This window comes from Gopherus evgoodei, unplaced genomic scaffold (genome assembly GCF_007399415.2).
Source record: "Gopherus evgoodei ecotype Sinaloan lineage unplaced genomic scaffold, rGopEvg1_v1.p scaffold_32_arrow_ctg1, whole genome shotgun sequence".
Classification (NCBI taxonomy): Eukaryota; Metazoa; Chordata; order Testudines; family Testudinidae; genus Gopherus; species Gopherus evgoodei.
The window spans coordinates 494,970-518,870 of NW_022059994.1; the positions used below are offsets into that span (position 1 = coordinate 494,970).

Sequence of the window (23,901 nt, forward strand, 5' to 3'; positions counted from 1 at the left end):
TAGGTGATCTTTGTTCATCTGAATATCATCTAGTCTGATTTTTTCTAGTTTCCCTACTCACTCTGTGGAATTTATTCTTTAGATGAACTGTTAATGTCAAATACAGATTGGTCCTAGGACATCCACAGATAAACCATCAGTTTCTTACTTTGCATTTAAATGATGTTAGCAATATTAACTTATGTCAGAGGCTGGTACTTTCTTTCGTTATTATGATTGGGACACTAACATTCATTTCTCACACAGAACTCTCCACTGTCATTAATGTAGAGTTCTGCGGGAAGACTGAGATATTATAACTGCAGGTAATGACACTCTTATATAGTTTGCCCTCTTGTATATTACTGGGAGGGAAGGATATATTTTACCCTCATGTGCTGTGTCAAGAGGGTTTTCAAAGACGGGAGCATATGGAGGGGAGGAAGCTGCTTTCTCACCTTTTTCTCTAAGAATGGGTGTCTAGTGCAGAGTAAGAGACTAATTCTCTCATGCCCTTTGTATCTATATTTTCTCATATTCAGAATATGGATCTTCTGCTTCGATAGCTTCCCACTAGCAGAAGACTGAGATGTATGGTGGAGTTGTATCCACCCTTTCATTACTTCATCCATTAATTAAGAGACTGAATTCCAGAGCAAAGATATGGAGGATTTTCAACCCAGCTTCTTGGCTTCTAATTAATGATAATCGTAATTTGTATTATTATAGTGCCCAGGGGGCCCTGCATGGGCGGTGGGTGTCGCAGGCCAGTGGAGAGTAAGGCTCCCCAAACAGCCAGGTGTTGTCCTGCCCACGCTCCACCCTGAGGCCCTCTCCTGCCTCTTGCTTTTCCCCCATGGCCCTGGCACAGGCTGCTCCTCTTCCCAAAGCAGGTGGGGCCTGGAGCTGGGGCTAGGCCTGGCAGCCCAGGACTCAGGACAGCTGGGGATGGTGCTCAGGCTGCCCAGTGCTGGGGCTGCTCAGTGCTCTGGAGCTGGGGCACTGGGACTGCCCTCCTGGCACTCTGGGACTGGGGGTGCTGAGGTGGGCTGGCAGCCCAGGGCTGGGATGAGGGAGCTGATGGCCGGGGCCAGCCTGGGGGCTGAGACTTGGGGCAGCTGGGGAAGGGCTCCTCTGGCCATGATGGTGGGTTCGGGGCTCCAGCAGTGGAAGGGTGGGGCCTTGGGCAGAAGGGGCATGGCTGGGGGTAGCCTCCCCAAACAGGCGGATCATGTGCTGCCCATGGGTTCCTGTCCTGGACCTGGACTTCATTATGCTAAGGGCTGTACAAACACAGAACATAAAGTTGAGCCCCTACTTCAAAAAGTTTACAAGTTAAGTAATCTCAGGAGTATAAAGAGAAGCACAGGGCTGCCCAGAGAATTCAGGGGGCCTGGGGTCTTCGGCAGCGGGGTGCCCCCGCTTCAGTGGTAATTCAGCTGCGGTGGGGTCATTCCACTCTGGGACCCGCAACCGAAGTGCCCTGAAAACCCGTGATGGGGGGTCCCCGCGGCCGAATTACCACCAGAGACCCAGCACTTCGGCGGCGGGTCCCACTTTGGCGATAATTTGGCAGATCCTCCACCACCAAAGACCCGGAGCTAAAGAAGCTCCGGGGGCCTGGGCCCCACGAGAGTTTTCCAGGGCCCTCGGAGCAAGTGAAGGACCCCGCTCCAGGGGCCCTGAAAAACTCTCGTGGGCCTGGGGCAAATTGCCCCACATATTTCCCCCGCCCCAGGGCGGCCCTGGAGAAGCACAATCTCATTATCTCCAATTTTACATCCTGGTTGGAGTATAGTTGGTAAGAGAAATATTTGGAAGCTACTCAGAAGATATTCTTTTAATGGGTCACCCAGTTTTCAACCTTCAAAGCAAATAAAATATGCAGGGTGTTTTATGTAATATTCACCATATTTGCGTCAAATTCACTGGCTGACACTTACTTATTTTTGGAGGGGGTTTTGCTTTTGTTTTCTGCCCAGCATCATCTAAAATGAAGATGAGACCTTTCTCTGTCTCCAAGAGCTCAGTAGGGAGCTCCCCCCTTCTTGGTTACACCATAATCTTCATTTCTCTTCTTGTTCACAAGTCAGACTCAGGTAAGATTTTCATGGACAAAAAAAAAAAATTTCCAAGTTGTTTTTCTTTTGAAAGGTTTGAAATGGACCAATTTGGGGGAAGAATGTTCATGACATTTTTAAACAAAAATGTGACTGAATAATTTTTTATCAAAAATGTTATTCAGATTTTTCATGTGCTGAAAACTCAAGCACAAACAGGTTCAGATTCCTTTTGACAGCGCTTACATATCCTTCTGCTTCTCTCTCCGTCTCACGTTACAGCAGGATGGTAGCCTTAAAGGGATAGACAGTGACAGAGGTTCTCCATACCCATTCTTTCCTCCTTCTCTACCTTCATGGGGTCAGGCTGGCTGCAGCTGGGGAGCCCCTGGACGCTTAGGAAGTTGGGGGGAAGGTAAGGGAACAGGAATAAGTGAAGAAGAACAGGCTCGGATGTAAAAAAAAACAAACAAAAAAGTATCAGCGTTTTGGAAAACACAAAATCAACCCAAAAAAACAGTTACAAATTTCCATTGAGAGGGTTTTTTACACATTATTCAAGCAAGTCTGCTCCCAGGCATCTTGTGTGAGTGGCAGGTGGGAGGGGGTAAAGAGGTGTGAGCAGTGGGTGGGGGGACCAGGGGAAGGGGTGAAGAGATGTGAGCGGTGGGAGGGCCGGGCGGGTGGGGAGAGGCAAGAGGGACTGTGGGCAGGGCCAGATTAATGTTTTGTGGGCCCAGCACCAAACATGTTTGTGGGCCCCCATTGGGAAAACAGGGCATGTGATGGGAGCGGTCCACAGAGCGAGGGGCCAGTTGGGAAGGGAGTTTTTTAAATGAAAATTATCTATCAGGGTTGTTCACAAAGACACTGTTTGCATATGCAAATATTAGCTTTTTAATGTACATAGATTTGGACCTTCAATATTGTGGACCTAAGATTTTGGCTGTAGAACTTTGAGTTAGAGGCTATTTTAGAAAATGTGAGTCTTAAAATTATACCATAAAATCGTCTGGCCAAATATTACACACAGATAATAATACTGCTCAGCTCTTTTCAGCTGCATATCTCAAAACCCATACAGAAGAAGGCCATTCTTACAAATGAAGGAGCAGAAGCATAGAGAGGAGAAGCGAGTTGCCACAAAAGCTAGTGACTGAAAGAGGGCTAGAACCTTGCATGCCAGGGTATATGACTAGTACCCATTCAGTGAGCCATGCTACCTACCAACTATACAATGTTTGTTCAAGTCACTGAGGGTTATATATGTGTGCATCTGAAGGCAAAATTTCATCTGCAATATTTTTCATCCATTTTTGTAATAAATTCCAATTTTAATTCTCCATTTGAATAATTTTCCATCAAATTCTAACATTTCTCTGGAAAGCTAACAGGGAAATGTATTAAAATTAACCATTGAAGTCAGGATCCATGAACAACCAGAATGCATTGAAAAGCTGTAAGGGATAGATTTTGTATATATTGTGCCTGACCAGGAAATTAAAACCTTATTCTCAGTTCTTCTCGAATTCAACTGCTTTTGTGTCCTGTTCCATTTAACAGCACACTTTTCAGTGATTGGGCCCAATCACCCTATCACTGCTTCTGTAGGTGATGAAGTCACATTAGCCTGTCACCCAGGATGAGTGCTGAGAACATGGAGGTGAGATGGTTCCGGGGTCAGTTGTCTTCAGTTGTGCACCTGTACCGTGAAGGGAAGGATCAGTATGTGGAGCAGATGTCAGAATATCGGCGAAGGACAGAGTTTCTGAAAGAGGGCCTGGCTGATGGAAGAGTTGCCTTGAGAACAGGCGATATCAGACTCTCTGATTCAGGGCTGTACAAGGCTGTACTCTTTCGATCAGAGTTCTCATATCAAGAAGCTGCATTGGAACTACAGGTATCAGGTCAGTAAGCTTGCTTTGCTACATTGCCTTCCCTAGGTTGAGAGGACGTTATTGTATCTCCTTTCATAAGTACTGGCTTTTGGTTTTGCTGGTGGGTTCCCCACACCAGCTCTGCCCCCTCCCCATGGTTCCACCCCCACTCTGCGTCCCAGGGCCCTGTTCTACCCCTCCACTGAACCCCCTCCCCGAGCGCCTCCTGCCTGCCACTCACTCCTTTCTGCCCCCTCCTGCCTTAAGGGCAGCAAGGACAGGAGGGGACAGAGAGGAGCAAGTGGCTCAACAGCTGATTGGTGGCGCAGCAGCTGAAGAACTGAAGAGGATGCAGGGCCAGCCACTGAACAGCTAATTGGCAGCCAGCCCTAGGGGTGCCACAGCAGCAGCCCCGGGCAGGCCCATGGGTGCTGAGCACCCCCTATTTTTTCTCCATTGGTGCTTGAGCACCTGAGTACCCATGGAGTCAGCGCCTATGTCTCCTTTAAATGGCAGTTCCAACACTTTTTTCTTTCTGATGTCAGTTGTCATTTGCCAGCAGAGCTAAGTGTCTGAGATCTGAGGAGACACTTGAAAGTTTTGATCTGTTGGTTTTTGCACCACAGTGATATTTCTAAGTGCTAATTGCTAGTCAAGATGTGTGGAAAAGCTGTTTTTTTCTTCCCTCCACTCCATATTTGTGGGTTTTGAGAAAAAATTGTATCTTAAGGTGATACAAAATATCTTAAACCTATCATGGCATTCAGCTTTTTAAATCGCCTGTCTGCTGAAAACTACTTTCAGCTAACGTGACAGGAGAAAGATGTATATACATTCTTACTGATTTTCTTTGAAATTTCGGGGATCAGCTGTCACTTGCCCTAACTCGACCATGCAAGGGAATGGCAGAGAGTAAATGTGGCCACGGTATGTTTTCAGATACTCCAGCTTTAGTATGTGTGGGAGTGCAGGGACCGGATGCTCACCCACCAGACCAAATGCGTGATGAGTAGGCAAGGAAAAGTGCATCAAAAGCACAGCCATGTCTACGCCCTCTACCCCCATGTGCCCACCAACACAGCTGGCTAGGTACCCAGTGAGAGTACACTGCACCATGAGAAGGGAATGCTTTTTCTTCTCCAGTGCAACTCAGGATGTCTCTAAAATGCATAGTCTAGTCCTATGGGATTATATAGATGATGATCCAGTGGTTTTGTAACATATAGTAATGCAAAGAGACATGCTAGACTAGAATCAGCATTTCTCAAATGCGGCCACCAGGGGCTTTTCTTGCGGCCTCCTGGGCTGTGATTGGGGGCGGGGAGGGAAGAGCAGCCCCTCCCTCTCCCTGGTGCTCCTGGATGCAGAGCCTTGGTGTTGGGGCTTCCAGCAGGAGTTGGTCCCTGCCCCCCTCTGGAGACACCCGGGCACAATGCTGGAGGAGCAGGCAGCTGGTGAGTTCCCCACCGTCCCAGAGGCGGTGGGGCTCAGACTTTAGGCTTCAGCCTGAAGGTGGTGGGGTGGCAGGCTCTGGCTGCATGGCATCGTGCTCCTGCCCTGGTCTCTGGCCATGTAGCATCAGGCTCTGTACCCTAGTTGCAGGGCTTCAGGCTTCGTCTCCCTGCTGTCTCTCACTGCCACCCACCCGAGCCCCGTTGCCCCTGGCCCCTGCTACTTCCTCCGGCCCCCCCACCCAGGGCTTAATTTGTCCCCAGACTTGCCGGGGCTGAGTAAGTCTGCAGTGAAAAGTGATACATGTGTATTTGTTAATATCACTTTTCACAGCAGACTTACTGGTAGCAATACATAAATTACAATGATTTGGACGTGTCTTTTTGCATATTTCTTTGTTTTTCCTAAAGCTAATTAACTATTTTAGGGGAAAAGTGTGAGTGCAGCTACCAGCAATAGTTGGTGGCTGCACTCCGAGGCCACGAAATAATTGGTCTTGAGAACCTCTGGACTAGATTCTGTCCTGCTTTACTCCCCTCCTTGGATCTGGGGTTTGAGTATTGGAGAGCTCTTTCCCTGGTCTCCACAAGGAGCCAGAGGATGAAGAGGGGGTAGACAGAGAAAGGAGGAAAATGGGTAGATCTTTTGCTTTCCTCCTTCCCCATGCCCCTGTGTTTGGCCAGAACAGCTGGCCAGGTGTGAAGACGGCAGTAAGATAAACCCTTCCATGGGTTGCAGCAACTTACTTCTACCATAACAATGGCCATACAGATTCAGACCAATGCTTCATATAGCTCAGTAGCCTGTCTTCTTGCAGTGGCTGGTGTCAGATGCTTCAGAGGGAATGAATAGAACAGGGCAATTACTGAGTGATCCATCCCCTGCCGTCCTGTCCCAGCTTCTGCCAGCAAAAGGCTTAGAAACACCCAAAGCATGAGGTTGGGTCTCTGACCATCTTGGCTAATAGTCATTGTTGGCCCTATCTTCCATGAATTTATCTAATTCTTTTCTGAACCAGTTATACTTTTGGCCTTCACAAAATCCCCTGGCAATGAGTTCCACAGGTTGTCTGTGCATTGTGGGAAGCAGTACTTCTTTTGTTTATTTTAAACCTGCTGCCTATTAATTTCATTGGGTGTTCCCTGGTTTTTGTGTTGTGTGAAAGGGTAAATTTCACTTCCTTATTCACTTTCTCCACACCAGTCATGATTTTATAGAGCTCTATTATATCCCCCCTTAGACATCTCTTTTTTAAGCTGAACAGTCCCAGTCTTTTTAATCTCTCCTCATATGGAAGCTGTTCCATATCCCTAATCATTTTTGTTGCCCTTCTCTGTACCTTTAATACACCTTTTTTGAGACGGGGTGACCAGATCTGCACACAATATTTAAAATGAGGGAGGATCATGGATTTATATTAGGACTGTTGATTAACTGGAGTTAACTCACGTGATTAACTCTAAAATTAATTGCAATTTTTAAAAATTAATCGCAATTAATCACAGTTTTAATGTGTTGTTAAACAACAGAATACCAATTGAAATGTATTAAATATTTGTGGATGTTTTTCTACATTTTCAAATATATTGATTTCAATTACGACACAGAATACAAAGTGCATGGTGCTCACTTTATATTATTATTTTTATTACAAATATTTGCACTGAAAAAATGATAAATTAAAGAAATAGTATTTTTCATTTCACCTCATACAAGTACTGTAGTTCAATCTCTATTGTGAAAGTGCAATTTACAAATTTACTTAGATGTTTTTGTTACATAACTGCACTCTAAAACAAAACAATGTAAAACTTTAGAGCCTACAAGTCCACTCAGGCCTACTTTTTGTTCAGCCAATCGCTAACAAAAACAAGCTTGTTTACATGTACGGGAGATAATGCTGCCTGCTTCTTATTTACAATGTCTCCTGAAAGTGAGAACAGGCATTTGCATGGCACTGTTGTAACTGGCATTGCAAGGTATTTATGTGCCAGGTATGTTAAACATTCGTTTCTTATACGAGTAGTGTTCCTATGGGTGCTCCACTGTATGTGTATGTACACCCCCGGAGATTTTTGGTAGCAGTGTCCGTTGAGCCTGCAAATGTGCCCTCCCTCCCTTATGGTCTGCCTCGAGGCTTTTTAGCACCGCCTGGGTGAACTCCCCTCACTTCCTTCTCTACGGCCTTTGGCCTCAGATGGAATGAGCAGTCCTCTCTTCCTTATCTGTGTCATTAGCATAAGTTGTGTTTGTTTTGTTACCTTTGTTCCAGGGCCGCCCAGAGGATTCAGGGGGCCTGGGGCAAAGTGGGGGAGCTGTGGTGCTTATACTCACCTGGCGGTGGTCTGGGTCTTTGGCGGCATTTTGACGGCAGGGGGCCCTTCAGTCGCTCTGCGTCTTCAGCAGCACTGAAGGGCCCCCGGCCGCCAAAATGCTGCCAAAGACCCGGAGCAACTGAAAGGCACCCCACCACCGAATGCCATCAAAGACCCGGACCGCCACTGGGCCAGGGATCACGGGGCCCCAGCTGGGTCAGGAGCCTGGGGAAAATTGCCCCTCTTGCCCCTCCTCTGGGCAGCCCTGCTTTGTTCTCCTTAAAAGTAGTTAGGCTAGTGTTTCTTTCTTATCTTATTTTATTTTATTGCTTTGGATTGAGAGAGAGAGAGGAAAAGAACTTCAGTTTCCTGCCTTGTCTGGGAGCATTCCCTCCCCCCTTTCCCCTGGCATCTAGTAGACTCATAATTTTTTTCAGTTTAAAAAAAAAAAGAGTAAAGAAGATGTTCTTCTGCATTCCTCACTGCAAAAGGATGACAACCCCCTGCCCAGGGGCATGCCTGGCTCTCTCTGCTCCAAGCGGTGCCTCTCCTGCCAGGAGTCATTCCTGTAATTACCAGACACTCTCACTGTTCCTGGGAGAAGCTCACAGGCAGGACTGGATTAACTTTTTGTGGGCCTGGTGCCAAACATATTTGTGGGGCCTCCTGGGGAATGAAGGGGCCAGGCATAGGTGTGTGCAGCACATTTCATTAGGGTGTGCACCCAGGGAATTTTATTTTATTTTTTAAAGATGAAAATCATAAAGGTTGGAGTGCGGGAGGGAGTGTGGGGTGAGGGAGGGGGCTCAAGGAAGGGGGTTGGCGTGCAGGAGGGGGCTCAGGGCAGAAGGCTGGGTGCATGAGAGATGCGGGGTGTGGCAGGGGGCTCAGGGCAGGGAGCTGGGGTGCAGGAGGGGTGCAGCAAGGGGGTCAGGGAAGGGATTTGGGAATCAGGACAGGTATGGGGTGCAGGCAGGGGGCTCAGGGCAGGAGGTTGGGGTGCAGGAGGGGTGCAGCAGGGGGCTCAGGGCAGGGAGTTGGGGAGTGGAGTGTAGGAGGGATTTGGGCTCCAGCCTGGCGCCGCTTACCTGCAGCAGGGTGCTCCCTGCCTGCCTTCCCTGGCCCCATGCTGCACCACTCACCACGTCCCTGTGCGGCCCCTGGGGGGTACACAGGGCTCCGCGCGCCGTCCTTGCCATGCCTCCAGGTACCTCCCCTGAAGCTCCCATAGGCCGCGGTTTCCCATTCCTGGCCAATGGGAGCTGTGGGGGGTGGTGCCTGGAGCAACACATGGAGCCCTCTGCCCTCGTTCCCCCGGGGACATGGTGCCATGCCAGCCGCTTCTGAGAGTGGCGCAAAGCCTGCAGCACCATGGGAGGCAAATCCCAAGAGCCGGATCCAAAGCCCTGAGGGGCCGGATCCGGCCTGCAGGAATTAGGGTGTGCCTAGGCACACCTGGCACACCCCATGCGCACGCCTATTGGGCCAGGGGCAAGAGCACAGCGGGCAGGGTGGATTGTGACTGATTTAGTTGGGGATTGGTCCTGCTTTGAGCAGGGGGTTGGACTAGACGACCTCCTGAGGTCTCTTCCAATCCAACCCTGATATTCTATGATTCGATTTAAATCATAGTCAGGAAGACTCAATTTAGTCATGGTTTTCTACATAAAAGTGCATTCTTGTTGGTTGTTATAACCTTAATACATATTCTTCACAACTCAGAGATAGATGTAGGTTTCATTTTTAGAAGCTACACACTATACATTTTTAAACAGTGATTTATTCTGAAAACTTTTCAGATTAATTTTACAGCTATATCAGAAAATGAATGATTGTTTGGTTATTTCATTTACCAAAGATAATTGAAGCAGATATTTATGAAGTCATTGGGAGATGAACTATCTTCAATTCAACAGGTTAATCATTAATATTTGGAGGATTTTCTTGCCATGCTGTATTAGGAGGAGAACATCACCAGACAGACATTTAAATTGTTTTATTTAACTAAAACAACACCATTAAGTATTCTGGATTTTTTTCTTCACCAGCACACATAATATGTTAACAAAAAAGCATATGTTCTCACTTCTCACATTTGTCTCCAGACTTCTCCTTGTCCAGATCTATTCCACCCCCCAACAATCTTCTATTCATTGAACTTTTTGAAATTTTCACTTTTAAAGAGAGGTAAAGGATTGACTCTGTGTACACAAATTTGCAGAGGGACAATAGAGTTGAGGTCTGTTATTTCTCACCTTTATATATTTATTTATTTTAAAACATTTTTGCTGTTAACAAGCATGTCACCTCTGGAGAGACAAATCCACAGTTTGAGAACTGCAAAACTAAGCATCTCTGGTGAGCATGTGTCGGTCCGCACTGCTTTGTATTGTTATCGAGCAGAACCTGTCATCAGTATGAATGCATGTCCTCCAGAATGGTGTTTCAAGCATGAAGGGACATGAATCTTTAGCGCATATGGCACGTAAATATCTTGCAATGCCAGCTACATAAGTGCCACATGAACACCTGTTTTCACTTTCAAGTGACATTGTAAACAAGAAGCAGGCAGCATTATCTCCCACAAATGTAAACATTATCTCCCACAAATGTTTGTCTGAGCGATTGGCTGAAGTGGGACTGAGTGGACTTGTAGGCTCTAAAGTTTTACATGATTTTATTTTTGAGTGCAGTTATTTTTTGTACATAATTCTACATTTGTAAGTTCAATGTTCACGATAAGGAGATTACAGTACAGTACTTGTATTAGGTGAATTAGAAATACTATTTCTTTTGTTTCTTTTTTAGAGTGCAAATATCTGTAATCAAAAATAAATATAAAGGGAGCACTGTACACTTTGTTTTCTATACTAGAACTGAAATCAATATAATTGCAAATGTAGAAAACATCCAAAATATTTAAATAAATGGTATTCTATTATTGTTTGACAGCGCAATTAATTGCGTGATTAATCATGATTAATTTTTTTAATCACTTGACAGCCCTAATTTATATAGTGGCATTATGATACTTTTTGTCTTCTTATCTGTCTTTTTCCTAATGGTTCCTACCATTCTGTTAGCTGTTATGACTGCTGCTGCACCTTGAGCAGATGTTTTCAGAGAACTACTCACAGTGACTCCAAGATCTTTCTTGAGTGGTAACAGCTAATTTAGACCCCATCATCTTGTGGGTATAGTTTAGATTATGTTTTCCAATGTGCATTACTTTGCATTTCTCAACCCTGAATCTCACCTGCCATTTTTTTGCCCAGTGACCCAGTTTTGTGAAATTTCTTTGTAACTCTTCACAGTCTGCCTGGGACTTAACTACCTTAAGCAATTTTGTACCATCTGCAAACTTTGCCACCTCACTGTTTACCCCCTTTTCCAGATCATTTATGAATATGTTGAATAGGACTGGGCCCAGGACAGATCCTTAGGGGACTCCATTATTTACCTCTCTCCACTGTGAAAACTGACCATTTATTCCTACCCTAGGTTTCCTATCTTTTAAACAGGTTTCAGAGTAGCCGCCATGTTAGTCTGTATGCGCAAAAAGAACAGGAGTACTTGTGGCACCTTAGAGACTAGCAAATTTATTTCAGCATGAGCTTTCGTGAGCTACAGCCCACTTCTTCGGATGCAACATCTTTTAAACAGTTACTGATGCATGAGGAGACCTTTCCTTTTAGCCCATCACTGCCTACATTGCTTAAGAACCTTAGGTGAGGAGCTTTGTCAAAGGCTTTCTGAAAGTCCACGTACATTATATCCACTGGATCACCCTTGTCCACATTTGTTGATCTCCTCAAAGAATTCTAATAAATTGGTGAGGCATGATTTCTGTTTACAAAAGCTGTGTTGATTCTTCCCCAAAATATCATGTTCATCTATCTGTCTGATAATTCTGCTTTTTACTATAGTTTCAACCAATTTGCCTGGTACTGAAGTTAGGCTTATCAGCCTGTGATTGCTAGGATCACCTCTGGAGGCTTTTTTAAAAATAGGTGTCACATTAGCTATTCTCCAGTCATCTGGTACAGAGGCTCAATTAAGCAATAAGTTACATGCCATAGTTTGCAGTTCTGCAATTTCACATTTGAGTTCCTTCAGAACTGTTGGGGGAATCCCATCTGGTCCTGGTGACTTATTACGGTTTAATTTATCAATTTGTTGCAAAACTTTCTCTATTGATAGCTCAGTCTTGGACAGTTCCTCAGATTTGTCACCTAAAAAAAATGATTCTGGTGTGGGAATCTGCTGCACATCCTCTGCATTGAAGACCAAAGCAAACAATGTATTTAGCTTCTCCACAATGGCCTTGTCTTCCTTGAGTAGTCCTTTAGCACCTTGATCTTCCAGTGGCCCCATTGTTTGTTTGGTCGGCTTCCTGCTTTTGATGTAGTTTAAAAATATGCTGCTCATATTTGTGTCTTGTGCTAGGTGCTCTTCAAATTTTTTTTTGGCCTACCTAATTATGCTTTTACACTTGACCTGCCAGAGTTTACATTCCTCTCTATTTTCCTCAGTAGGATTTAACTTCCAATTTTTAAAGGATGCCTTTTTGTCTCTAAGTGCCTCTTTTACTCTGTTGTTTAGCCATGGTAGCATTTTTTTTGGTCCTCTTACTGTTTTTTTGTTTTTTTTTTAAATTTGGGAACTACATATAGTTTGGGCCTTTATTATGGTGTTTTTAGAAAGTTTCCGTGCATCTTGCTGGCATTTCACTCTTGTGACTGTTCCTTTTAATTTTTGTTTACCTAGCCTCCTCATTTCTGTGTTGTTCCCCTTTTTGAATTTAAATGCTACTGTTGTGGGCTTCTTTGCTATTTCCCCCCCACAAGGATGTTAAATTTAATTACATTATGGTTTTTATTACCGACAGTTCAGCTGTATTCACATCTTGGATCAGATCCTGTGCGCCACTTAGGATTAAATCAAGAAATGCCTCCCCTCTTGCATGTTCTAAGATTAGCTTCTCCAAGAAACCGTCACTCAGTGATGTCTAGAAATTTTATCTCTGCATGCCATCCTGAGGAGACATATTCTCAGTCAATATGTGGATAGTTGAAATTCCCTGTTATTATTAGGATTTCTCTTTTTGTAGCCTCTCACTTCTCTCCCCATGCTAAAGAGTAATAAAGGGGTAATTGTGGCTCTCTGAGTCATAATTCCTTTCGAGGCTGCTCCTTGAATGGATAAATGTGTCATCCCTTACTCAAGGCTGAGCCTAAAGGATCAGTCTAGCCCTCAACACTCTGTTGCCAAACATGTTAAATTTTTAACCCAGAATATACAATTAATGCAGATTTACTTCATTCTCCAGTTACAGGTACTAATCCCCTGATCTCTATTGAGAGTTACCAGGATGGAGGTATCCGAATGGTGTGTCGATCGGGAGGATGGTATCCAGAGCCTCAGTCACTGTGGAAGGATCTCAAAGGACAGCCTCTCTCATCATTGCCTGCAAAATGCTTCCGTGATGAAAATGGCCTGTTTCAGACTGAATCTGTACTTATTGTAACAAAAAATTCCAATCGGAATCTGACCTACACAATCAGAAACAACATCCTGAACCAAGAAGAAGTATCAAGCATTTATATAGCAGGTCAGTTCGTACATCTGTTGATATGAAGTCTGGTTCGATAAGCTGTTTGTCCTATATCAGTGGTTTTCAATCTGTTGTCCATGGACTTCCAGCGTTCAGCAGACTGTGTTTAAGATTTCCAAACGGGGTCTGCACCTCCATTTGAAATTTTTAGGAGTCCACAAACGAAAAAAAGGTTGAAAACCACTGGCCTACATATATTTCAGGACTAGTCACCATGTGTAAATAAAGTCAGTTACACTGAGAATATACCCTGATTTCATGCCACTGGTTTTCCTCTGCTGGAAACTGATGTGCAAGGCCCAGATATTTGCTACCACTCAACAAAAGGTCGACACTGGTGTTAGAAATGGGATGTTGGTATTGGAAAAAAGAAAGACAATAATAAGGTTAAAAACAAATAATAATAATTAATAATAAATTAATAATATGCATTTGTTTTTCAGATTCTTTTTTCCCAAAGGTCTCCTATGTGATGGTGATTCGCCTGTCACTAAACCTGTTGGTTTTGGGGTTTTTCATTCCTTTGACTATTTACTATATATGCAAGCAACACAAAGAAAAAGGTAATACATGAAATAAAGGGGACAGGACAGACAGAGCTGTCCCGTCCATAGGATGGACCGGGGCAACCGCCCCAGGCTCTGTGCTTTGGGGGCCCCACACTTCGGGATGTGGAGTCCAGAGCAACCTGGGCAGTTAGCAGTGGGCCTGATGCTGGTAGCAGCGAGTGACCCGGCCCAGGCCTCAGCCTTCTCTGCTCTGCCCTGCCCAGCCAGTTCCGTCACTCGGGGGAGGGAGCGGAAGCCAGAAAGAGGTGGGGCAGGGCTTGGGGGAAGGGGTGGAGTGGAGGAGGTGCCTGGCCTGGAGTTGGGGGGTTGTCCCGGGCCCTGCAGTCTCTAGAGGCGGCCCTGAGTACAGATATAATCAAAGAGATATTTTTAAAATGGGTGGTAGAAAGGATTAACAGAGGATTTCAATTCAATATTCAACTTTCCTTGGGGTTCTCTTGTGCTTCCTGTGCACAGCCACATGTTGACTGTAGGCAGGTTATTTGGAAACTGTGTCCTTTGTAAACCAAACATGGAAGAGAGACAGAGACTTCAGATACTTAAAACCTTCCCTCTGGAAGAGTAATCTTGGCACTCTATGTCAGGGGTGGCAAAACTTACTGACCCCCTGAGCCACATGTGATGATCTTCAGAAGTACAAGGGCTGGGTGAATATGCGCTGACTTCATCGGTGCTCCAGGGCTGGAACACTCATGAAAAAAAATTAGTGGGTGCTTAGCACCCACCGGCAACCAGTTCCCCCCCTCCTCTCCAGCACCTCCCATCCACCAGTGGTCCTGCTGATCAACTCCTCCCCTCCCTCCCAGTGCCTCTCGCCTGCTGCAATCAGCTGTTCTGTGACGTACAAATGGTGCTGCGAGGAGAGGGGAGGAGTGAGAACGGGGTGTGCTCAGGGGAGGGGGCAGAACTTGACGGGAAGAGGCAGGGTGGGGTGTGGACTTGAGAGAAGAGGTGGGGTGGACGGGGGCCCAGGGCAGAGTGGGGGCAGAAGTGGAGGTTTGGAGGAAGGGGCTGGGTGGGGGCAGGGCCTGGGGTGGAATGGGGGCTTGAGCACCCCCTGGGGCCTGAAGGAAGCCGGTGCCTGTGGCTGGGCGTGCCTGCCAAGGCTTGGGACTTCAGCCCTGCGGGATACACCTGCCAGGGCTCCTGCCCTGTGGCGGGATGGTGGGGTTAGGGGCTTCTGTCCTGTGAGAGGTGCCTGCTGGGGCTTGGGGCTGAAGCCATGGCAACGCCTACCATGGGGCAGAAGCCCCGAGACCCCCCTCCCTGTTGTGCAGAAGCCCCTAGTCCCACCACCCTGCCATGGGGCAAAAACCCCGAGCTCCCCTCCCAGTCTGGTAGGTGGAGAAGAAGTGGGCATGGGGGGGCTCTGCGAGCCACACTTTAACTGTAAAAGAGCCACATGCGGCTTATGAGCCACGGTTTAGCCACCCCTGCTGTATGTGAAAGAGAACTCCTACAAATTCAGTATATTACAAAATACAATACAATCAAGAAAAGTTAAAATACAGTGCAATGAACAAACGTTATGCAATTATCTGAGTCAGAAGACGACATTAGAAAAAATCATTTCAGCTTAAAAGTTTCATTAGGAATTGGCAATACTACAAAAATTATTTTTATACTATTAGAATGTCTTCTCTTTTTTGGCATAGTAATGAGAAATGCAAGATACAGACAAAAGATACAATTTTGCTTCTTTTATCTATAGTGAATTGCACGTAGTGAAACAAAGCTGAATGTTGTTTCTTGGTATGGAAAACAATCCAAATGTACATCTACTTACTGTGAGATTTAAAAAACCCAAAACTATTTGAACTTTTTTTTTTGGTTTCTGATTAATTGTACATTACCTTCCACATCATGTGCACCTGTTTCTGTTTGTTTTTTCAATTACCTCTATTTCTATCACAATTATAGCAAAATTACAATAAATATCAGTTGAACTGTCACTATAAACGTGAAAGGATGACATCTAACATATCTGATCTTTTCCTTCCAATAGATTCTCTGCAATCTAAATTGAAAGACTTTGAAGGTAAGTTTATGGGTTGTATCGAGCAAGTGAATTATCTGATATAAATAGTCCGTGAAATAAGGTAAGTCAAGAAAACAACGTTTATTATCATGTATGTGTTGTCCTCCCCTGAGGTGCGGCTTAAGCCTCTTCCCTCTTTTCTCTCTCTAGTGCTTGCTGTCACCAATATTGAGAGTTTACATATACACAGGCATAAGCTCTGACTTTAATTTTTCCCCAGGGGTGCGACACCCATGTTCTGCCCCGAGGCCCCACCCCTACTCTGCCTCTTCTCCCAAGGCCATGCCCTCACTCCGTCTCTTCCCGCCCCTGCTCTGCTCCCTCTGCAGAGGCTCTGCCCTCGCTCTACCTCTTCCTGCCCCCGCTCCATCCCAGGCCCCTGCCACTCGCTGTTCTCTGCCCTCCTCCATATGCCTCCTCCAGCCGCCGAACAGCTGTGGCTGGCGGGTGCTGGAGCACTCATGGAGTCGGCACCTATGTATACAGGGGTTCTGTCCCTTGAGAAAATTAGGACAATTACTGCTAGCTGGCAAGGAATGTAAAGCCTAGTACATGGAGGACAGCAAGGCAAACAAAACAAAGTTAGCAAGGTAATAACACACCCAAAACAAGAGCATAACGGAGGCAGGGGGGAGCATTATTAGGAACAGGAAAAATAGGATGTGGGGAAGGAAGGGGTTAAGTTTAGCTAATACTTAATAAACATTGATAAACAATCCTTCTCCTTGCCTCTGAGCACTCACAAAGTCCTCCAAACCCCAGCTCCCACCCTGGCACCTTCCCAACACTGCTGGCTGAGGTTGTGTGTCCCAAGATGGAGTGCTGCAGCCCTATACTGATTTTTGGAGACACAGAGATCCCCTTGGGACTGTCACATGATGTGCTGGAATCAGCTCCTAATCTGTTTTCCCTGCCAAACCTTGGGACTCCAGAACCCTGCCTTGTTGAGACAGACATGCTAGCTTGCTGCAATAAAGACCCAGGTCTGGGCCATGCCCCCCAGCTGCAGACTTTAAACAAAATCTGTTCAGCAGGTCACCTATCTCCAGCACCCAGATACCCAGTTCCCAATGGGATCCAAACCCCAAATAAATCTGTTATACTCTGTATAAAATTTATACAGGGTAAACTCATAAATTGTCCGACCTCTGTAACACTCACAGAGAGATATGCCCAGCTGTTTGCTCCCCCAGGTATTAATCACTTACTCTGGGTTAATTAATGAACAAAAGTGATTTTATTAAGTATAAAAAGTAGGATTTAAGTGGTTTCAAGTAATAACAAACAGAACAAAGTAAGTCACCAAGCAAAATAAAGCAAAAACACACATATCTAAGCCTAATACATTAAGAAACTGATTACAGGTAAAATCTCACCCTCAGAGATGTTCCAATAAGCTTCTTTCACAAACTAGACTTTTTCCTAGTCTGAGCCCAATCCTTTCCCCAGTACAGTCCTTGTTAGTTCCAGCAGACATCTTAGGTGGTTAGCAGGGGTTTTCTCATGATTGGCAGCCCCCTTTCTTCTGTTCACCCCTTTTTATAGCTTTGGCATAAGGCGGGAATCTTTTGTCTCTCTGTGTCCCCACCTCCTTCTAAATGGAAAAGTACCAGATTTAAGATGGATTTCAGTATCATGTGACATGGTCACATGTCCTGTGAGACCTCATTCTTCATTACCCATGGGCTGGCCCACACATACACAGGAAGGCCCGCAGGTAAATAAACCAATTCACAACCAATTGTCCTAGGCAATGGGAGCCATCAAGATTCTAAACCATCATTAATGGCCCACACTTTGCATAATTACAATAGAACCTCAGAGTTATATTTCATATTTCTAGCTTCAGATACAGGAATGATACATGCATATACAAATAGGAGGAATATATTCATTAAGTTAAAACCTTTGTTATGATACCTTACAAGAGACTTTTTGCATAAGGCATATTCCACTTACATCATATTCACACTCATAAGCATATTTTTATAAAGCATATGGAGTGCAACTGGCCTCAACATGGGTTTCAGTCCCTATTGTCCACACTCCTGACTCCAAGAATGCTAGAAGAGTGGTCAGAGGGACTTGGTAGCCATTACAGTTGTAGTCCTTTCGGTAAAGCCCCCAAGAAGCTCAGTCTGCAGCCCCAGGAGCTGACAAACTCCAAACTGGGGTTTATCTGAACGATCAGATAGAAAAGACTTTACCCAGGATACAGTAAAGAGGGTCCTCACACCCTGATGGGAAAGAATGGCACATAGGCCACTATTTTGAAGGAAAGCAGACATAGTCCATGATTTTTTTTCTGCTTTTTAAAAACCCCCAGTTCTCGATTCAAAAAAAGTTTTGACGGAAAATATATGTCCAACCTTTTTAATGAGCTTTAGTGCCTTTTAGCACTAGCTGATGCTGAGAAGCAGTGATACCTTGTAAAGAAGTTTGCTCAAAACTGGGTTTGTGCCGAGATGCAGGTTTATTTTTCCCAGGGCCGCTCATGGTGGGGAGCAACTGGGGCAATTTGCCTGGGCCCCACAGGGGCCCCCACGAGAATATAGTATTGCAATTTTTTTTATGGAAGGGGCCCCCGAAATTGCTTTGCCCCAAGCCCCCTGAATCCTCTGGGCAGCCCTGGTATTGGCTCTTAAGAGAGATGTAAGAGGCGATAATATAAAAATGCAAGTTATTACTTACCCCTTTTAGACCTGAGCAGTCAGCCAAATTTGGGGTCCTGCAGATTGTTTGTTAGGAGGAAAAATGGACCTTGGAGTCAGCTATTTCTTTGATGCAATCCTGTTTACTTACAAAGACTGTATAAAATCATGTATCTCTGAACACAGGAAGAATCAAACAAGAGCAAATAGTTTCTTTTTGCACAGTTCCAGGCCCCTTTCAGCTAACATTCAGTTCACAGAACTTTTACTCTAGGCTTTTGCTCCGGGCCACGCTCCCAGGGTCTATTCAGGATGTGTCCTTCACTTTCTGCTTCTTATCTGTGTTTGTTACTGCTTTGTTCAAACCAATAATGATATGCTTACAATCCTGATAATTTAACTTGTAATTTTTCTACACAAAGATACTGAAACTCTACTACTTTTATGATAAAATGACCATGGGCTGGATAGAATGTGATGGCTTCCCAGATGTTATTAACTTAAGGAATAACATATTTTAAATGACTAGTTGTGAATATGTAAGCATTTTTAATGTTTTTTTGGATGATCTATACCAAAAGAGAAACTCTCTCTTTCCTCCTTCCAGTGAATGTGACTCTGGATCGAGAAACAGCACATCCTGAACTCCTGGTGTCAGATGACCTCAAAAGTGTGAAATGTGCAGACATAACAGGGGAACAACCTGAAAATCTGGATATTGTTGATTCTTATCGCTGTGTCCTGAGCTCTGAGAGATTTAACTCTGGGAGACATTATCGGGAAGTGGAGCTTAAGAACAAGACTATGTGGCACTTGGGGGTTTGTGCTGACTCAGAAAACAGGGAGAGGTACAAAAATATAGCACCTGAAGGTGGATACTGGGCCATAAGGTTGTGGAATGGAAAATACAAAGCCCTCTCCACTCCTCAGACAACAATCACCTTGGAAATGAAACCCACAAGGGTTGGGATTTTTCTGGACAATAAGGCAGCAGAGTTCTCATTTTACAATTTGTGTGATGACTCCCATATCTACATTTTCAAACTTGTCTTCTCTGGGACACTCCGGCCTTTCTTCAGTCCAGGTATACATGGATCTAAAGAGGATGCTCCCCTGACCATCTGCCCAGTTATAGACTGGCAATGAAGGACACACTGTCATTCACAACTACCATTACAATTTTCTAGCTATGTCAGATGCACACAGGAAAAATTTTTGGTAAAATGTCTGATGATGGGGAAACATCAAGTCGAGCTGGTTGAAAATTGAGACAAAACGTTTTTTCTTTGGAAAATTCCATTTCATCGATATCTGAACTTTCCATGGGAGTGTGTCGATTTCAACAAAACTTAGTTTAGAAAAAAAATTTAAACAAGGCATTTCATTAATGTTGAAATGCCCCTTTTGATACCTACGGAACAAAACATTTTGATTTTTTGTTTCAAAATGACCTTTGTTTAACATTTTATTGTATATAATATAATAAAAGGAATAAAGGCAAAATTGAAACAATCTTTTATTTAAATAGATTTCTACTAATCTTGCCAGGTCCCAGTCAAGCCATAGATTCTCCATCTGGATCTGGGCTCTGCACATGGGACAGCACAAAGGGTCCTAGTCCCCCTCTGTCCATGTGTCACAGTGCTGAGAGATGCAGCCACGGCAGAAGTTGTGCCCACAGTCTGTGCTCACCAGCTCCGTGAAATAGTTTCTGCAGATGGGACATTTGGTTTCCTCTTGGAGTCCCTGTTCAACAGTCCCTGAAGCCATGGCTGCTAGGAGCTTGGCTTCCGTTATCTCTGCCTTCTGCTCCAAATCAGAAGTGATTTTACTGATAATGGAAGGTCCCTGCCTGACCTGCTATCAGCTGCTCTCCAGCACAGGTGCAGAAAAAGAAGAGGGTGGGAGAAGGAATAGAGAAAAGATCAGAAAATAAGGAAGTTCGACCTACATAGGATGAGGAGGAGAAGAGGGTAGAGAAATAAAAAGGGAATGAAAAGAAAAGGCAGGGGGAGGAAAAAGTGGGTGATGAATACAAAAAGAAACAAATTTAGGTTGCTCTTAATCTGAAACGAGAATGTCTCAGACACATACAGATTTGCACTGAAATAACTAATGGGGTGAATTAAAACCATATGGTTATGTCAGTGACAGTCGTGTGTGTCAATCTGACCTGGCTGTGCTGTGTTAGATTCTGAACAGTCTAACATTCCCATCCCAGGAACTGCTGCCTTACAATCACTTCCTGGGTTAATATCAGAGGGATCGCATGACCTGGGAACAAGTTGTGTCCTACTTGTTGCTGGCTGATTCTGACGGGGGCCGATCGGTATTTTCTCCTGTTTTCACCCAGAACCTGAAGATTTCTGTACAGAATGACCCTTGAACCGAAGGGTGATTTTTTTTTTGTGATAAGTTTTATGACTTCTCTGAGTTGACAGTTCACATCCACGCCTGTTTCTAGACTCCAGTAAAGCCTCAGGAAAAATAGATTTCAGTTTTAAATTGTTCAAAACCACAAGCAGAAAAGGCAAAGGAACAATTTGTGGCCCACACAGAGAAAATGTAACTAACACCACACACAGTCAGTCAGCGTGTTTTGCCCTAAAACAGAGCAGAGATGGTGACACAGCAGAGAGGAAAATGTTTGTTTGTTTTGGGGATGATTATTCATATACTAATCTGACCCCGTGGCTGCCTCAGGAACAAGTTTGAATTCCACAGAGATGGGTAAATCGCCCCTTTTAAGTGCTGACAGGAACATGTTTGCTCCAGCAGAGATGTCCTGTGCTAACGAGCACAGTAGCATGTGATCCTGTCATGAGAGATTATATCCTAATGCCAAGACACAAGGGAAAAGAAATAACTTTGCCCACACAGCTTGATTCTGGCACTGCCTAACTGAAACCGTTTGACTTTTCAGCCTTAAGAACTTCCTTTTAAAGTAACAAGTTGAGGGAATTTGATATAAAGCCCTCCCAATTTTTCTGCTCTTCTATATAATTAGTTAATATACAGCTATAATCCCCTCCGTTCTTGGCTTTTTTCTCTCCAGTACTCAAATATGGCTGCACAATCTCTTGCTCTTCTCCCTTTTAGTCACATATTGAATTTTAATATAAAACCCCCAAAGCTGTTGATAAAGTTTTCTGTTTAGGGATTACTAATATATTATATGCATAAATATTGTTTATTGTTCCTCTAAATGCCCACTATCGATACCAAACCTTTCAGATTTTGCTTTTTTTCCCTGTCTACTTAGCCAATTAGTGTCAATCTTCTCCGAGTTTTCCTCATATTCTCTTAATTATCAAATGCTGATATAAACTTGCCTCAACAGTCACTGTTCCCATAGCCGCTCTCCCCCAAGTCACTGCAGCCCCAAACCCATCACCTTTGTCTCCAAATTCCCCTTCCCTCTCAGCGAGCATTCATATGTCTAATTTATTTTATTTCTAAAAAGTAGCTTGACGACACTTCCCCAAAATAACCCTCTCAATAACAACTAGGTGGGTGAAACCAGACAATCACTACACTCGCAAACGAATTCACACAGGAAAATTCTAAAAGACAAAATAGGTGAACACTTTTCACAAAGTGATCACTCTATATCTGACCTCTCAGTCCCCATCCTCAAAGCAAACTACCCAACACTTTCAAAAGACAAGCCTGGGAGCTTAAATTCATAACTGCTAGACACCTAAAATCAAGGACTGAACAGACACACTGGATTTATGGCTTATTAAGACAAGCTGTAACCCGCTACCCCTCTCTTTTTGTCCTATGACTGCAGAGGTGTTAATGGTCTGCCTTGAATGGTCACTTACAATATGTGCTAACTACTTATGCTAAACAATCTGTTCCAGCTTGCATAGTGCTGTACCTTTCCCAGTCCTGCAGAAGAGCTCTGTGTGGCTCCAAAGCTTGTCTCTTTCATCAGGGGAAGTTGATCCAATAAAATGTATTATCTCACCTGCCTTGTCCCACAAGAGAGAGAGTTTATCCCTAGACTGGATACAAGCTACCACTGGCTGAAGGTTGGGTTGAACAGTGGCAACTACACCTGCCTGTGAGCTATTGAACTTCATGAGAAATGGTACACTCAAGCCCATTGGCTGACTTTTCTGGGCATGCTCAGTGTAATCAGTTTAACTCATGAGCATCAGGCAGGTGACTAACTTGAGACCTAGCTCCCTTTAAAAATGATGTTGGCAAGAGACAGTAGATGCCATGCCTTCGCTATGATGCATGTGCAGTGCTAGCACCGGCGCTTTCATTTTTCTGAGTGGGTGCTTCTGCCCCCTCTCTGCCCCAAGGCCCCGCCCCACTCCGCCCCTTCCCCAAGACTCCATCCTCACTCTGCCTCTTCCCAACCCACTCCGCCCCAGCTCTGCCCCCTCCCTGAGCACCTCCTATCCAGTCCTGGAGCACCCACGGAGTCGGAGTCTATACGTGCTAGATATCCCTGTGCCCAGATCAGAGCCATGGTTTGACCCTGCGACCCAAAACATCCCGGTATAGATACACACCCCTCCACACTATTGCAAGAATCTTTGCAGAAAATAGGCCTTGTGAGGTATCATTTTAAAATGAATCACTTGCTGCTCAACTGTACCATGGTGAAATGTTTACACTATACGAGTTCCCCCATATGATGTTACTAGAACATGTTGAAGACCCGGCAGCCTTGCCTCAGTAAAGGTGTGACATAGGTCTGTCCTAAACAAAGGAATGTGTGTTTACCTCAATTTACCTATAAACAGGACTATCAAGACATCAGAGAGAGGAGATGGCAGGGAACAGAACAATTTGAATTTTAGCAAATACCAGCATGGGGGAAAAAAAATCATCATGGAGCCTCCATCACCACATGACTCCACATTGCCTTTCTCACATAAACTTTACTTGGAGGAGTAACATTCAGGAGAATACGTTGCAAAGGTTTACTAGTGTATAAAGATGGAGGGGCTGAATCTCAGGGGATAAGCAATTGAATCAACTGATTGGATACAATATTAATGTACTTATAAAAGTATATAGAGTGAAGTATTTTCTGAAAGCTAATGACACACTAGTGATTAATAGCATTGTTAAATGTCCATATTAACGATGTACGAGGGAATATGGACACCTAATAATATTATGCTTTAAAGTCTGTGGCCAGACAGGGAGAAATAGGGAGGAGAGAAGGCAACTATCTACCTGGCTGCAATGAAAAGTGAAATGCAAGTAGTGTGACCAGACAACAAGAGTGAAAAATCGGGACAGGGTGGGGCATAATAGGCACCTATATAAGACAAAGCCCCAAATATCAGGAGTTTCCCTTTAAAATTAGGACATCTGTTC

General features: G+C 44.6%; 1 protein-coding gene across 1 annotated transcript; it reads left to right on the forward strand.

Annotated features, from left to right (window-relative positions):
* Positions 1 to 3,666: 3,666 nt before the first annotated feature.
* On the forward strand, positions 3,667 to 22,924 carry LOC115640683 (butyrophilin subfamily 1 member A1-like). Its single transcript, XM_030543558.1, has 5 exons — positions 3,667 to 3,946; positions 13,013 to 13,294; positions 13,741 to 13,860; positions 15,872 to 15,904; positions 19,163 to 22,924. Exons 1-5 carry the CDS (start codon positions 3,682 to 3,684, stop codon positions 19,699 to 19,701), a joined length of 1,239 nt encoding a protein of 412 aa, XP_030399418.1. The 5' UTR covers positions 3,667 to 3,681; the 3' UTR covers positions 19,702 to 22,924.
* The last annotated feature ends 977 nt before the right edge of the window (positions 22,925 to 23,901 follow it).

Excerpts from the sequence above, each read along its gene's own strand:
- LOC115640683 (XM_030543558.1), top strand. The coding sequence starts at position 3,682 with ATGAGTGCTGAGAACATGGAGGTGAGATGGTTCCGGGGTCAGTTGTCT. Across the intron at positions 3,947-13,012 it reads ATTGGAACTACAGGTATCAG|TTACAGGTACTAATCCCCTG; the intron begins GTCAGTAAGCTT and ends TTCATTCTCCAG. Across the intron at positions 13,861-15,871 it reads CAAGCAACACAAAGAAAAAG|ATTCTCTGCAATCTAAATTG; the intron begins GTAATACATGAA and ends TCCTTCCAATAG.